At 41.7% G+C, this 16,847-nt stretch overlaps 1 protein-coding gene across 2 annotated transcripts in view; it reads left to right on the plus strand.

The window, feature by feature from the left end:
* Positions 1-796: 796 nt before the first annotated feature.
* sema3e (sema domain, immunoglobulin domain (Ig), short basic domain, secreted, (semaphorin) 3E) overlaps positions 797-16,847 on the plus strand; it is a 39,725-nt gene continuing 23,674 nt past the window's right edge. For both annotated transcript variants that reach the window (XM_028450280.1, XM_028450281.1), the window contains exon 1: positions 797-1,649. In XM_028450280.1, coding sequence (XP_028306081.1) covers positions 1,535-1,649 — 115 coding nt within the window. In that variant the 5' untranslated portion in view covers positions 797-1,534. The remainder of the gene's footprint in view (positions 1,650-16,847) is intronic.

Consider the following 16,847-nt stretch of genomic DNA (forward strand, 5'->3'; position numbering starts at 1 on the left):
ATGTACTAAATCTAAATAGCCTAATAAAAACTGGTAATGAAACACATTTACATATTGAAATGTATCGGTAAAGCTCAATGGAAGCACTTTTTACACAATTACACATCACAGGACGTGACGTAGATGTTCACATGACCACTTCTCTCTGAGAAAACATGGTATGTGTGGACAGAAGAGGAGTCCCAGACATTTCTTAGACTTCAGAAATTATTAGTGCCACATTAGACGTGAAACAACAAAGGAAAGCAGAGTGTTATAAGAAAAGCCTCCTTCCTCACGGGATGAGATTTCACCAGAGTTATGAGACTCCAAAACAACACGTTCAAAAAGCAATTAAACTTTGTCGAAACTTAAGAAATTAAATCTGTGATGGAAACAAAACTATTCTTCTTATTTCAGTTCTTATCTTCTTTTTAAAAACTCTATATTGGTATGGCCATCAGCCCTAAAAATCACACATCAATCAGGCTCTATTTTACATTTCACACTGAAGAACTACAGTTAACCACAATAATGACCCACACCAGATAAACTGTAGAAGACATGCATGGATCAATGACATTTAGTGATTTTAAAAGCTTCAGTTTGCAGAAGATCAGACGTGAAAGAACAACAGGAACAAGCACAACTAGGCGTATCATTGGAGAGGACAAAGTGCTGGTTAGCCCTGGCTGGAGTCCATGTAAATGCAGCAGGGGTTGGACTAACAGAAAGGTGAAAAAGGAGGGGAGTAGGGCTCGGGGAGGTGAGGCGGGGTGGGGTGTGTGTGTGTGTGGAGTGACATGAGAGTCAGCCTGGGAGAGCCGGCACACTTAATCCTGCTGCCTGCCAGGGAGAGAAAGATCTCAGGGTAGCTTTTATCCTCCTCACTGATACACACACACACACATAAACACACACACACACACACACACTTTCAGGCTGCAGCAGGTGGCCCCCCACCAGCACCACCAGCAACAGAACAGAAGCTGTGGTAGAACCCTTCCTATAACAGAGGTTTGTTGGATGTTTGTGTGAGTTTGGAAGGCTTCACGAGGACAGCACGCCAGGCACGAGGCTCCCCACCACTCCTCCTTTTCCTGGGCTCTGGTCCAGAGAATGAGTGGCTCCAGTAGACCCAGGAGGAGGAACACAGCACAGTAGCTCCAGCTCTGCCTGCCTGTCTAACACTGCCTGCTGGGGCAGACCTACCCACGAGGAGCAACTGCTTCAACATCTTTGTGGGATTTCTTTTCTACAGGATTTTTCACTTGACGATTCCTTTTTTTGGCTCAGGACGAGAGGGTCGAAGCTTTGGTGATGGGCAGAGCAACAGACGGAGAGACATATGGACGCACTGCGGCGTGAATGTAGCAACTGGACTTTTCTTCTCCCTGGTTACTGAGACCAAACAAGGATAATAACCAAAGCAACGGTTCAGTCCACAGAGGCTGATAATCTTCTCTAAACTCCAGCCAAAGACGAGTGGACGCTCCTTTTTCCTGCTTTTCCTCTTCATGCTCAGCATACTGAAGAATAGACGTGTGTGTCAGTGATGAAGATGATGATGATGATGTACCTGTCACTAGTAATGCTCATGCACATTGTCATGCTGGACTGGGCTCAAGCGGCGCACAGCGTCTACCCAAGGATACGACTGACTCACAAAGGTAGGAACATGTCAACATGCAGCATCAGGAGTTTAAAATGCCCCCTTGTAGGGTCTCACATGGCAAACAGACCCCAGGTGACATGTCAAACTAAAAGCGGTTTCAAAATAAATTACAAACAGAAAAGAAATACAAAAACTCACAAAATCTTGCAACAAAAAATAAATAAATAATGAAAAAAAGCTCACAAAATAAAAAAGCAAAAAAAAAAAAAATCTAAAAAAAAAAACGCTCTCAAATGACTGGAAAAAATACAATAACTAAGAAAATCTTGCAAACAACAAAAAAGAATCTTAAAAATTAAAAATACAAAAGAAATTTAATGAAAAAAAACCTCTCAAAAGAAAGAAAAAATACATTTCAAAGAAAAAAAAAAACACAAAATACTATCAAAAAACAAAAAAAATCTCAAAAAGAAAAACATTTAAAGAACAAAGCTCAGAATATATCTGTATCCAAAAAAACAAGGAATCTCTGTCTGTCTCTGTGTCTGTTTGTCGGTTCCTCAAATATATCAGCAAATCAGGCTCAGGTTGACCTGAGACTTTCAACATGGCTGCTGCTTGGTTCAATGGTGTGCAACGTCGAGTTTGTTTGGACTGCAATGATACCGTTCATACATTTATTCATAAAATTGTCTTAAATGCAGCTTTGCAGAACAGCTCATTGTTGACAGATATAGTCAGGTAACTCAGGATGAGTTGAAAACTGCGTAGAATTTACAGAAGTGACTGCACAAAGGGCTTATAAAAATGACTAAAGTGGGTCTAATATCCCCCCCAAAAAACACCCTGTAAATATTGACCAGCAGGTGTCCTCAGTGAGCAATGTTTGTAACTAAGGTCAGTAATAATAATTATACAATATAATGAAATAAAAATAGGCTTTCACTATATATATGTAGCATATTACAGTGCTAAATATTATGCTCTGCACAGTTATTTTAATCGACTAGCTACACACACACACACACACACACACACCTCTCTCAGCAAGCTGCAGATATAAACTATAGCCTAAATTACAGTGCTAAATATTAAACCTCCCACTTTTCTATAGCAAGACATACTTCCTACGGGCACTGCACTAATATACATATTTTTTTTAATCTAAACCTACATAAAACAAACCAGCAACTAAAACTCACAAAATGTTCCCAAAAAAGAGAAAAAAAAAAATAAAGAAAGAAGCTCACACAATTAAAAAACCTATAAGAATGAAACAAAATGACCAAAAAAAACAAAAAAAAAAACAAACTAAAACTTAAACTCACAAAATCTACCATAAAAACAAAAATATTAAAAAAAAAAGAAAAAAGCTCACAAAAAAGACTACATTCATGTAAAAAATTGCATTTTTTACATGAATGCAATTTTATCAGTTATTTGTTCATTCTCAGACAACAGGGCTCTGCTCTCAGATAAAGAGAACCTTGATTTTTTTTTATTCTTCCACTCTTTCAGCACAAGGGCACTTAGCTGGACAGCACATCCAAAAATGCACACATGCTCAAATGTACACTCATAGTGGAGTCAAAAACACAACAACAACAAAAGGACGTTTGTGTATCATTATGTGTCTGAAAGCATGCAGTGAGAAGCAGTTTTTCACCTTGAACTCTTTTTTGCTCTTTTTGCTATGGTGGATAAAATTCTACAGTGTGGCTTTATTTCTCTCATGCAGATAATTGTGAGAGTGAAATTTCAACACATTTGCTTCTGTGTTACAGTTGTGCATGCATGGTTTCTGTGTATGTTTTGCACTATAATGCTTACTTATATCTTTGAAGATAAAAGTCTTCTGTAAACATGACCTTTTTTCACACTGATCCTTTGATGCCTTTGGTCACAGATGATGATGATGATAATTATGATTCCTCATAAGCCTGTTAGTCATGCTTGAAAGTCAGTGTGGAATTTGGATAGTCGATAACTCATAAATATGTGCTTGAAGTCAAAGAACAAGAGGAGCGAGTTTGCTCTTTTTCACATGGACCGTATAATTTCTGTGCCAACTGTCGCTGTAATCTAAATAATTACTCTGAAGTAATTCAGCTGTCAAACACAAAGCAGGAACTGATTGAGAACAGATGAAAGCACAGCAATATGGTTTATCAATAATAATAAAAAAAAGAGCTAAATCACTATACAGCTGCTTTGTCATCAATACCACATGAGTATGAGGCTTTTCATTTATGAAACTATTCATTAAGTGCCAGATGTCAGAGCTGCACTAGTGATTGACAGGCACCCCCCCCCCCCCTCCGCCCCCCATTTCAGAGCATATGATGCATGTTCGAACTAGCACACAGCATACGGAAAAGCAAGCCATGGGATCCTATCATTATGGAATGAAAAACACCTAATTCCTAATATTTGCCTCATGGGCTCTGCCTGTGATTTTTTTTATTTTTTTTGCCAACGCCTTTAACTTGACAAATAGTCAGGCACACACACAGAGATAAACTCTTGCAAAAAAAAAAAAAAAAAAAAAAAATTAAAATAGTGGAAATTCTTTGCACGCTTCAGGGAGAGAGAGATGGGGAGGGACGCGGTTTCTCTCGGTCACCCCAAGGACTGTTAAAAAATATTAACATAACATCTGGTGCGGAAATAGAAGAAGTGAAAACAATGTTATTTTTTAGGTAACAGGATGATAATAGAAGGAAAGGAAAGTAACATTACATTTCGAGGGAGAAATCAATTGAAAGCTCAACAAAAGGCGAGATCAGATTTCCTGTGGTTTCTCATAGTGATTATTTTGGGTCCATTATGATGTGTTTTAATGGGATCCTCCACTGTTTTTACAAGTTTGGCCCAAAATCTTTGGAAAAAAGCGGGAAAAGTTAAAGATGTTGATGATGATCTAAAAAGCAGGCTGAATGCTTCACTCCAATAGAAAACAATGGGATGTTTACAGGCAGTGGGGCCGTGTGACATCATCAATCACGTGACTTCAAGATGGAGGACCACAGGCTCTAAAACTGTAAAGTAGTTCCATTTATAAAAGGTAAATACATGTATATGGTGCATAATAATGTATTTTGTTAGACATAGTGATTTCAAAGATTTTAAGCCAAATTTATTAAAACAGTGGCGGATTCCTTTAAGTAAATTAATGATAATGGAAGGAAAGGAACAGGGTGATATTATTATTACATTACATTTCGATCAATTGAATCAATTGAAAGCTCAACAAAAGGCGAGATCAGATTCCCTGTGGTTTCTATCAGTGATTCTAATACCAATATAGATTTTAGTCTTTCTATGAGGCGAGCTCATGTTGTGAAAGCATTATTTAGTGTCTCTTTTTCATCTTGACCCCCTTCCTGCATTCAGACTTTGAATTTAGACCAATAAAGCTGTTTTAATTCATTTCAAAATTCACTTTCATCCTGCTTTTCTTCTATTTTCTCACACTCAGAGTTAATGTGCGGGCCTGTAACCTTAATGGGGGTGGGGGGTATCATGTTTTTCCAGCCACATAGAACCATTCTATAGCATACTCAAATACCTATGCTACCCAAAATAGGAAAATGCAGCAAAAGTAAAAAAAATAAATAAAAAAAATTAAAAGAAATTCCCTCTGTTGCAACTCTGTTCATGACGCTTCGATTTCACCTCTGTCTCTTTAAGAAAGTCCTAGCTTGTCTGACATATCTATGGACAGTCCCCCATCAAACACAAAATATTGTATTAGAATGGTACAGTGTAAGCTCGCTACAATACATTAGAATGCTAATCAAAGTGCAGACGCTAACACAATGCTTGAACTCCTTCACTTTATCGCTCCAGTGAGTGGCGTGATGACTACGGAACAGTGTGTGTGTGTCTGTGTGGGGAGAGAGAGAGAGAGAGAGAGAGAGAGAGAGAGAGAGAGAGAGAGAGAGAGAGAGGGAACACAGTGCCGCTTTTACGGTTTAACTGATTGTTTAACTTACCGGGTTGCTAAAGGATGAGTTCACCCATTATTTAGGCTTATTCAAGAAGTTAACCACTTAATTTTACCCCGGTAGGAAGTGTCAACCACAGCTGCATCTGTCTCTATGTAGCTCGGTAGAAGGTGGGAGGGGCTGCTGTCTGACAATTAATGTATTTTTAATTTTTTAATGCGTACATAAATGAGTACAGAAAACATAAGCCAGGGGTTTCTTAGAAAAGCGTTTGAATAAGTAAATTAAAAGCTAAATCTGCAGAGGCCGGTAATGTGGGCTGAACTAAGGAAGAGAATATAAAAGGGGGGGGGGGGCTTGTCCCCAAGGCGGAGCCTCGTCCCCTTGAGCAAAACAGCAGGAAAATGGCTGCTAGCAGGAGATTTAAAGATTACTCAAAAATATGTGAATTTATCTGAGAAACACTGGAGGCATGCTTTTCAGGAGGGAATGACACACTAACATGATATAAAGCTTGAAAAGGTGATTTTTACATGGTACCCCCCTTTAATCTCATGGAATTACAAACAAGGGGAAGAAGTGACCTTAATCTCTGAAGTAGATTAAAGTAATTAAATACTACAACTTTCTTACAATTAACTCAATAAATACTTGTTTATACTGTAAGAATCCTATGAGAACATACACACACGCACACACAAGCACACACACAGTCGTTTTTTATGGTAGCGTTTTGAAACGGTTCCATGTGAATTGGATTTGCATCAGTCAAAGCTTCTGGCGTCAGTCTAAGTCCAAAATGTGAGCCTTTGGAGTGAATAAGCTCTTCCTTTATGGCAGCCATCAATTCAGCACCTAATGAAGCGGCTTTAACAGCTTGTGTGTGTCAGGATGTCAGCAGGCAGGAAGAACAGGGCCTGATTCACACACAAACAAAGCTGATTGAAAATCATCACTTTTTTCTGTAAAAAACCTAATCAGGCCAAAGTCACTGTGAGAGTCAGCAGTTGGATATTTGGCCAAAATAATGCTTATCTTGTAAAAGTAAAACGGTGAGGCCTCTATTGATAAATTTGTTGTAAAATATCCATCAGTAAAGATGAAGAACAAATGTTTCAAAGTCAAGGCCCGGGGGCCAAATACAGCCCTTCAGAGCATCCATTTCAGCCTGGGATAAAGTAGCTGTAAATATATCAGTCCCTCCAATTTCACAAATTCAATGAAACTTGTAATATATTTATTTTGATTTCTTTCAATTGTGTGTAAACTATGATGATTAGATATTTAGGAGGCATTGAATTATAGCATGAATGCCTCACAGGTTCAGATAGATACTCTAATACACTCACATGAGAAGCTTGTATTGCCTCTGGTGCTTTAGGGTGCTTTCACACCGCGGTTTAGTCGTGGACTAGGTCTGAATGGTTGGAGGACAGCTGATAATTGTATTATCTTGGTTTGGCTCGGTTTTCATTCAGAGAACAACTTCTGATCCACTCCAAACAGCTTCTGGTGCAGTTACATGAGCTAACCAGTTGAGAGCGCTGTTACTGGAGTAGAGACTTCTCTAGGCAGAGAAACAGAAACCTGAAGAAGAGGTTCTCATCTATGGGTCAACGTTTTTTTTTTCTTTTTTCATTTTTTCTTTTTTTAAAAAAATCCCAAGGCGTGCCAGTGCATCGTATACCAGTATATGTGCAAAAAAAAAAACGCTACCGCAAACCCAGGAACTGCCCCGGGCAACCCCCCACGGCCAAGCAACCCAACAAACACCCCTAAGATCTCAAGCTGAGAGGCAGCCACCACCCCCCACACACACATCCGAGGAAGCCCCAAGCAGCTGAGCACCAAAGCATCCCGCAACCGACCCCAACCCCCAACCCCCCCGCCAGCATCTTGCCCGAGACCCCAGCAGCGGAGCCAAGGCCCACGCCCAGCAGACGGCCAGAGCCGGGCAGCCAGCGGGCACTCGCCGGCGGGCCCAGAGCCAGCAGGAACCAGACTCCAGGCCAGAAGGACCTGGAACGGAAGCAGCACCAAGAGCAGCGCCCCCAGGGACAACATCCAAGCCCATAGTCGCCCCAGACGGTGCAGGAACAGCAGCCCAGGCCCCGCCCCCCACTGGACAGCACAAGCCACGGGGTAATCCCCCCCCGGCGCAAGGGCGACCGGCGGCCGCCACCGCGGGAGCGAGGCACCCCAAGGGCACACAATCGATGCGGAGCAGCAGCCCCCCGCCAAAGGTGCAGAACCCACCCACCTGCCAGCCCGCAGATAGCAGGACAGACCTACCAAGCGGCCGATTCCGACCTCAACCATCGCAACAGCTAGAGCCGCCCCCAAGCAAAGTGCACCATCCTGGAGTGCCAAGCAACCCCCGCCCAAGCCCTGGCGCAGAGGCCAGCACGCCCACCCCCCACACCGGCGCGGCAGGCCACCCCAGACCCGCACGCCGCGAGGCGCACCCCCAAGGCAACCAGGAGACGAGACAAGCACCAAGCCCCACCCGTAGGGAAGGGGCACCCCCACGCCCCACCAGGCCAGCACCGCCCGGAGAGACCCCGCAAAGAGAGCCCCCAGCAACACCCCCCCACGGCCCCCAGAGACCCACCGCCCCGCCACACCCAATCACACCCTCCTGATCCCCACACGGCGGCCCAGCCATCAACAGAGGGGCCTGGCCCCCACCCGACAGGCCCAAATGTGTGAAGTTACCCACCACCCCTCCATTCCCCAATGTAGAGGCACTTCCCTATCCCCTGAGTGAATGTATGTGTTTAGTGAATGTATGAATTGCTATTAAAAAGGGTGGATGGAGGGGAGCGGTGCTCCCCATCCAGCCTATGTGTATATATGTGTATGTGGTGCAATAGCTCCGGAGGGTGGAAGTGGTTGTCCCACCCTCCGGGGGGTGGTGTGTTGAGGTGTAATTAAAATTGGAGGGATTAGTAGGGCAGCCAGAGGTGGGAATGCCGCCCCCGTGCCACGACATAGTAGCACAGGCGGCGGCCCTCTCCACCCCCAGCCCCACCATCCAGCCCCCCAAGGGTTGGGTATGTGAGTGTGGTGCAACAAGCGGGTGAGCCAGACCAGCTGGGAGTGAACGACGTGAAGTGCCCATGTAGGAAGCCTGTCTGGTAGGAGCCCGGCCCATCAGCATGGCGGGCCACCGGAGAGGGTAGATGGTGCAGACTGGCACGCGGCACTGCGGGCCCCAGGGACGCGCCGAGCAGCACAACCGGAGACCCCCCGCGGCACCCCCCCAAACCATGCCTGCCGTACGGAGCACGGCAGGACCCCCCCCAGGTGGAACCAGGCACCAGCCACATCCCCCAGCAGCCCAGGAGACGACCCCCGCCGCGAGCCGGCCCGCCCCGCCAAAGCAGGCGGCGGCCGAGCAGGAGAGAGGCTGGCCCCCACACCAGGCCCGCACGACACCACAACATAGCACCCTCCACAGGTGGGCGGCCCCGGCCCCCCCAACGAGAGAGGACGCCACCAACCACCCAGGCAGGGCCACCCCACCAGCCATGGACCGACAGGCAGGCGAGCCCATGGACCCCCTGCAAGGCACCGCAACCACACACCAACGTCGCCAGCAGAGCACCCCCCTCCCACGGAGGCCACCCCCAATCACCCACGCGCCGACATGAGACACCCCCGATGCCAGCACAGCCCGGAGGACAGCGGGCCCCAGCCACCAGCCCCACCCCGCCCAAGGCCGCCCCACTGAACGCCAACCTTTTAAGAGTGCTCAGAAACTTCTTCCTTCTTTGTTTGTTCTTTCACAACATTCAACAATGGAGCAGCAACAATTTGTCGTGCTTTTGGTGTTTTTAAAGCCCAATTTTGCGCCGTCGTCAGTTCTTACTGATCACCCACAATGCTGTGCGCTCTACATCATCGCTGATACTTCTTGTGTTTGATCTGCCCCGAGAGCGGTTGTGTTCACAGCACTCCTAATCGCTCTACACTTTAATTGCAAACTCTGAGACCGACAGAAACAATCGCACTTGAATTCTTCTGTTGATTTGCTCTCAACTTTGTTTTCGTGTTCACACCGACGGAATGAGGAGGACTATCAGAGCAAATAAATCCCAGAGCGTTTAAACCTCTGGGATTTGTCAGTGTTAATGCGTCCTTAGAAACATGCCTGGGTCAAGACACGCACACAGTAAACACTGTTTTTTAAATTACCCTTAAAACCACAGGGCAGGGGCTGAACTGTTTTGTGGTTAAGTCGGCCAATCATGTTTGAGCCAGCTTCACTCCTTGTTTGGGGGTAAATCCTAGCCTAGAAGATATCTGTACTCCCCTTACAGATTTTACATGCTTCCATCTGCTATGCAACCTGCTTGGTTTTCAGGAATAAGTAGGCCTGCTAAAACTTTACTTATGACTAAGAAGAATAAATCACATCGAAATAGAACTACTTTTGTCATCTGTCATTGAGCTGTTCAACAAAAGATCCGGGAAGAAGGTAGAGGAAGGACTTTACAAACTCCACAATATTTGCAGGGGCTCACACTTTTTCTGTGCTTTTGTCACATGACTGCATGACTTGCAAATTTTAATCTCAATTTCTCAAAAAAAAAAACAAAAAAAGATTAGACATGATGATACTTCAGGGACTGATATCATTTATTGTTTGAATGTATGTATTATTTACATCTGGAAGTTCAAACCAGGGCACAGTAATGTCGGAATTGCTTTTTCCCGCCCGTGTTCGTGTCTCACTTGATATCAAACTGCTCCACGTTTGGCGCCTGAACTAACATAAGTTTGACAGCTCTGATTTAAAGGCTTGTAGAATAGACGTATAGAATAAACAAGGTCCATGTTCCAAAGTTGGATTTAGCTGCCAATCATAAATATTTTGAAGTGGAGAAAGCTTAAATTCATTCATGTGAGAACAGGAGGATTACTCAGGTAGCAATTACTGATGTATGAAGCCCTCTTTGAACTGTAATTTTAGACTTTCCCTCCCAGACAAGAAAGGGCACTCTCTATGTGTTTTACAGCCTTAAAGGGATAAGGCTGGAGGTGACTTTCTTCTGTGGGTAAGCAAAGGGAAATACCAGCATAACCTCAAGTCGAGTCTGTCTGAAATGAAAATTGAGGGGATTTCATGTTTTTTTGTTTTTTTCTTCTTAAAGTTAATGTGGTGACTTTCATCCGTGTTTCGTGTGAAAAAGTCTATGATTAAAGTTCACCTTGTTGGCTTGTGGCCATAGGGCAGCAAGGTGGTCGACTTTCAATCAAACCAGTGGTGAAAGAAGAAAATAGGTTAATGGTGTTTGAATAAAACACACAGAGAGAAGGGGAATCATCTTTTCTCTCATGTTTCTCACATTCACATTTCGTCCATGTACATCTGAGCATCGCTCACCCTCCTATTGTGTTATGTGTATATGCTCCAGGCCATAAATGAGACATCCAGAAGGGAAGGCCAGCTGGTGAAACTCTAATATCCTCTCTGACCTTTCCTCAGTCAAGGGACTGTGGCGTTAAAAACGTTTGTAACATAGGGAGAGTGAAAGGGGACGAGGACTGTTGGAGTCTTTAGAGACGCATGGCTGTTGTGACCTTTAATTGTAACAAGTGAATACTGTACTTGTTTCGAGAACTAGTACATGTAGGGCTGTAGCGATACACAAAAATCATGGTTCGATACGTACCTCGGTATTGAGGTCACAGTTCGGTTAATTTTCGGTACAGTATGGCACAAAATGCAAAACATAAATGTGCTTGTTGTTTATTTAAAACTTTAGTAAACCAACAATGTCGTTAACATTATACAGAATATGAAAATAAAGTTCCAAAAAAACAATACTTGTAAAGTGCTGCTTGGTAATACTATTCTGAAACAAAAATACATGAAATATTATAGAAATAAGCTCACAGCTTGTTAGCAGCTTTTAACAAACTAAAGTACAGCACAGTTCCAGCATGTAGCCCTTGGTTTAGACCTTCATATTTTTGGCCAAAAGAATGTACTGCCTGCTGCAAAACATAAATTAAAAATAAGCTCCTCAAAGCTTGTTAACAGCTTTTATCCACTGCTATAAAGATTATGAGTGATATTTTTATATGTGATATTCGGGTGGTGCCATTTCAAGTGAGTTAGCATGTTCATTGTGTTCCCGGAAACAAACCCGATCTCAGCTGAACAACGTTGGCACACTGCCCTCAATTTATCCACTTGTCTTTCTCTGTTGCCGTATTTCACCCGGAAGCCAAAGTGTTCCCAAGCCGGAGACTTTAGCGACAGGGGAGGGTCCTCCAGCTCTTGTTTTTCGCTAGCGTTAACCATGACGTACACGGGCTGCACATGTAGCTGCAGGCGAATGTAAATGCACGCAACTTTCATTCTGTTCCAGAAACTCGCCCGTGCACAATCCTGTACCCGAACCAAACGTCCTGTACCGAAACGGTTCAATACAAATACATGTATTGTTACACGCTTAAGTACATGTGATGACACTTTACTTAAACAAGTGAAGGATAAAGAGGAAACTGTTTTGGGAGTCCAGTACATAAAATTACCAATGTGACTCCAGCTAGTGCAGCTGAACATCTGTTCAGTAGTTAGACTCTGACAACTGGAAAGCCTGATTGATTTGTAGGAAGTCCTTGGCGTTTACTCATTGGGTGGGTCATTCTTTCTATGTGGAATTTTCAAGGAAAAACATACAAATAATAACATTATCAGATAAACACAAAGTATAGGCCTCATAAATCAAAGATTATTTGCTCAAAAAAATGGTTGAATTTGCCACTTAAAAGTTTGTTTTGATCTCCTCTGTAAGAAAAAACAGGATATCAAAACGAAAAAGTTTCATTCCTACCGTAATGTATTGTGTTTCTGCTCTTGACATGGAGGACAGTGATTGGTTTAATTCCATTTATGTTCCACAGTTTATGAAACTACATATTTGAGTTGAAATATATTGCGGTTTTTTACAAAGCACTGTGATCTGAACAAGCCATTGTTAGAATTTCCAGTGAGAAAGTTACTTATGTTTTTGGCGTAGCTGGGCTTGCGTAAGTCATCAGGGAAGTACGCTAAATGGGCGGGACAGTTTACCAGGGCTCCTCCCGTCGAACCCTACAGCACACACTCTGGCTCCAAATGACGTCAAATTTTCAAGACGGAAGCGCCCCTAAGTGTCGTATTTTGACTTCAAGAACATTGAGTGGGAACAGCTACAGTGCACGCACACTGGCTTGGACAAAAAAGGAGAACCAGACATTTCTTAACATTATACATAAAAAAATATTTGTATCACATTAGACGTGAACCAACAAAGGAAAGAGTGTTGTAAAGAGATTTGGAGTGTCCATCTTTTTGCAGATAAGTCTCACTGGATGAGATTTCACCAGATTTACGAGCCTCCAAAACAACCTTCAGTGGAAACACATTCAAAGAGCAGTTATACTTTGTAGAAACTTTTGAAATATCGCTTTTATTTTGTGAAAAGCTATAATGGAAACAGCTATTGGTTGGCTTGTCTCCATTTTTGTTGTAGTTTGTTCCCAGTATTCCAGTGATATCACCTCATGCCTCGAGACATACAATGTCAGCCAAACTTTTCCAACAATGTTAATAAGAGTGTTTACAGTTGAGATCAAAACAAACTTACAAATGGAAATTTGAAACATTTTTTAATCAAATGATCCTTGATTTATTGATCTAAGAGGCCTACTCTACGTCTTTATCTGATTAAAATAATTGTCTCCAGCAACTTTAATTGAGGTTTAAATATACATCCTTACATATGTGTTTATATATGGATGTGGAGATTTGTTAACATACTTGCACACGACTCAAATGCAAATCAAACTGTAAAACATGCACTTAATGTATGCTGTATCTGAATACTTTCAGTGTTTTAAAAGGAAGCTCCAGTTTTGGTTGATTTATGCCATCAGTCACGGTACACCCTTACACAGTTATTACAGAAAACCACACTCCCACGACACTCCATGTGGATTTAATTTCTCTTGCCGACATCATTCTCCCATCGGGCGAATGGGAACACAAGACCATATACCATAAGACCCTCCATGGATTGAGCCCACCCCCAACAGCACCACTCAGGCTTTTCAGGCTCAAAGAGAACCAGCTGCCTTATTTTTAAGTATTACTTAAACTCTGGTTTTCCTCAAAGAATAAAAGATATTTTATAAATCTCACTCTACACAAATCCCTCTAACTCGGAGAGGTGCGGGATGTTTATGTCACAGGAAATGTGAAACGTCTTACCACAACCTTCATTTTAACGGCATGAAACCACTGCTTGGTTCTGGCAAAGGATCAACATATAAAAGTAAATTTCATTTGTGTTATGTTTCCTGGGATATGATTTGTTGTGCATTTATGTGAGTTTCTATTCATGAAATGCGGCTCAAAAACCTTATAAACCAAAAAGGCTTGCACACATGCATGCGCCTTAGTCCTACATGGAAGAACAAAGTTATTTTGTAGACATTGGAAACTTTAAATGTGACAGATTACCAATGTCCTATGGGGTTCCTTAGGGCTCTGTTCTTGGACTTCTTCTGTTTAGCCTTTTTTTTGCTTCCTTTAGGACAAATTCTACAGAGCTGTAAGGTTTATTATCAGAGCTATGCAGATGACACACAACTATATCTATCAGTGAACCCAGATGACTATAGTCCCATAGAGGTGTTGTGTGATTGTTTAGAATAGGTAGGTTTACCCCAAATTAGAGAGCCAACCTTTTGCCACAACTTTCAGTGAAAACACCAGAAATGTGTTGGGACGACCCTTTTTGGGGCAAACACAAGAAATCACAATAAGAAAGAAGTAAAAACACTTCTATGCTTACGTCTGCAGGACTCCACATCCCACAATGCAATGCACCAATTTTTTAATATCAATAAGAGAGTGTTTACATTTGAAATCAGGACTAACTTTAAAATGAAAATTTTAACATTTTATATGTTTTTTAATCAAACAATATTTTCAATCAAACTGCAGCAGAGCTGACGTCAGAATCTAATTTGAACTTTTTATTTTTAAATCCAAGTTAAAACTATGGCTGAGAGGGAGATTGTTAACCATATTGTATTTGAATTTTATTTCTGCAAAAACAGATCAAACAGCACTCAACAGTCAAAGTAATCAGCTGAAAGGGTGTAGGTTGAAGCAGCAGCTTGTAAACACCTACCCCATCACAAAAAAACAAAACAAGGCTTTTTAGATAATGTCACCAAAAAATAATTAAGAAACTAATATTACTATTTTTTACAATACACCTTCAGCATATATTATTAAGTATTATATATATAGTTTATACATTCACATGAAACATATAGGTATCTTCAGTATGTACACACATACATTAGGCTTGGGCAAAATATCGAGATTCAAGATATATCGAGTTTTCTGTTTTGGCGAGAAAATTACAATATTGCCTATAATGATTTTTTTCTTTTTTTAATAGCTTATTTTGTATCAAAATACCTGTTTTAGGAGTCGCTGCTTTCTCTTCTTTTCAGAACAGCACAAAAAGCCTAAAGTGGCACATATTATGCAGTTGTTTGTTAATAAATGTGCCTGTGTGGCATTTTGTATCAGCAATTTCAACCCTGAATTGTTTTTCTGGTAAGAATTTGAGTTAAAATTATCGAGATGTATATCGTATGTCACCATTTTGAGAAAACCATACTGTATCGTCCAGCCCTAACATACATACATATATATGTACATATACATATGTACATGACATATACTTAATATTAATGATATACTATTTAATATTTACTACACAAATTTCATCAATTACATTTTAAATACAAAATATAGTGTGGCCATACTGAAATGAACAATATTGTTCAATTAATGTTTTTTCTGCTGATTTTAATGTTCTTAGTGATTTTTAAACTTTTGCACTTTTTAATCATGCAAAGCACATTGAATTGCCTTGTGTATGAAATGCACTATACAAATACATTTGCCTAGCCACATGTCGTACTGTGTGGAGCAGCAAAAAAAAACAGAGTGTCTCCACATAAGGTCGAAGAGGTGATCAAAGTTTGTTTTGAATTGACTTCAGCAAATCTGCTCAGGCGTCTCTCAGCACTGCTCGGACAGCTGATGAAAGTGTGTGTCTTGAGGGAGTCCTTTCTCTCCCGCTCTGCGTTTGAAGTGGGAAGGCAGTGGGGGACGGAGGGGGCGTGTGTCTCCCTGGCCTCTGCTGACAGAGAAAACCCTGGCTTCCTTCTTTTCCACTGGCTGTTAAGGACCCTTCAATGGCTGCAGATGGTGTGTGTGTGTGTGTGTGTGTGTGTGTGTGTGTGTGTGTGTGTGTGTGTGTGTGTGTGTGAGGACTAGTGGAAGATGTGGAAATCCCCCTCCTTGATTCATTCAGTCTGAGCTGGAGCTGGCGCGTATAATAACAGAGGAATAACTGTGAAAATACTACTCTGAGGCGTCTTTCAGCTCATTCATATAATCAGGAGATTTACTGATTGTTTTTAAGTAACCCTAATTATCTGTGATTATACACCCATCGTTTTTTGTTGTGTTTGTGGGCTTCTTTCGACTTTCCTTTTTGCATTATATATTTTGTGCCTGTCACTCTGGCACATTGTGTGGTTATGTTGATTTAGTGTAGCATCATTTTCTTGTATGCTAGCTAGCATCAGGGCCAAAGTCTTCATCAATTACGCTAAAACAAGTTACTTTATCATGCTGTAGTTGTTGTTTTCACACTTTTAACGACTCTGAACAGAATTGGAAATTAATTTGAAAGGTTAGCCCCGAGCTGCTTCCCTTAAATCATTGACAGCAAACATAGTAGCAAAAAATAAGCATTGCACACTTCTTAAAACATCAAACTGGTAATTCCCACACTAACAATAAGTTTGTTTGAAAAAGATCAAATTGAACTGTAACATAAGATCTGATTAGTTTGAGAAAAATATTGCACGCTAACTCAGCTAGCAACTACTTCAAGTACTGGTAAGTTACTGATCAGTAACCTCGCCACTATTTACTGCCACTTTTTGACTACACGTTTTAAACTACATTAAAGGTCCTATATCATGCTATATTAAGACCTTCCAAAATCAACTACAGCCACACATGGGTAATAGTTTACATTTTGCAAAATAAAATACTAATTTATTAAGAAATATGACTTATTTTCTTTCAACTTTCAACGTATGGTTTTTCTGAGCGCCGCCTCTTCCCATTTCATGATGTAGCCCTAGGACCCCAGCATTATGGGCAACAGGCCCGCCCACCAAACTTTGTAAACAGTTCCAGAGAATGTATT

This window comes from Gouania willdenowi, chromosome 6, assembly GCF_900634775.1.
Source record: "Gouania willdenowi chromosome 6, fGouWil2.1, whole genome shotgun sequence".
Classification (NCBI taxonomy): Eukaryota; Metazoa; Chordata; class Actinopteri; order Blenniiformes; family Gobiesocidae; genus Gouania; species Gouania willdenowi.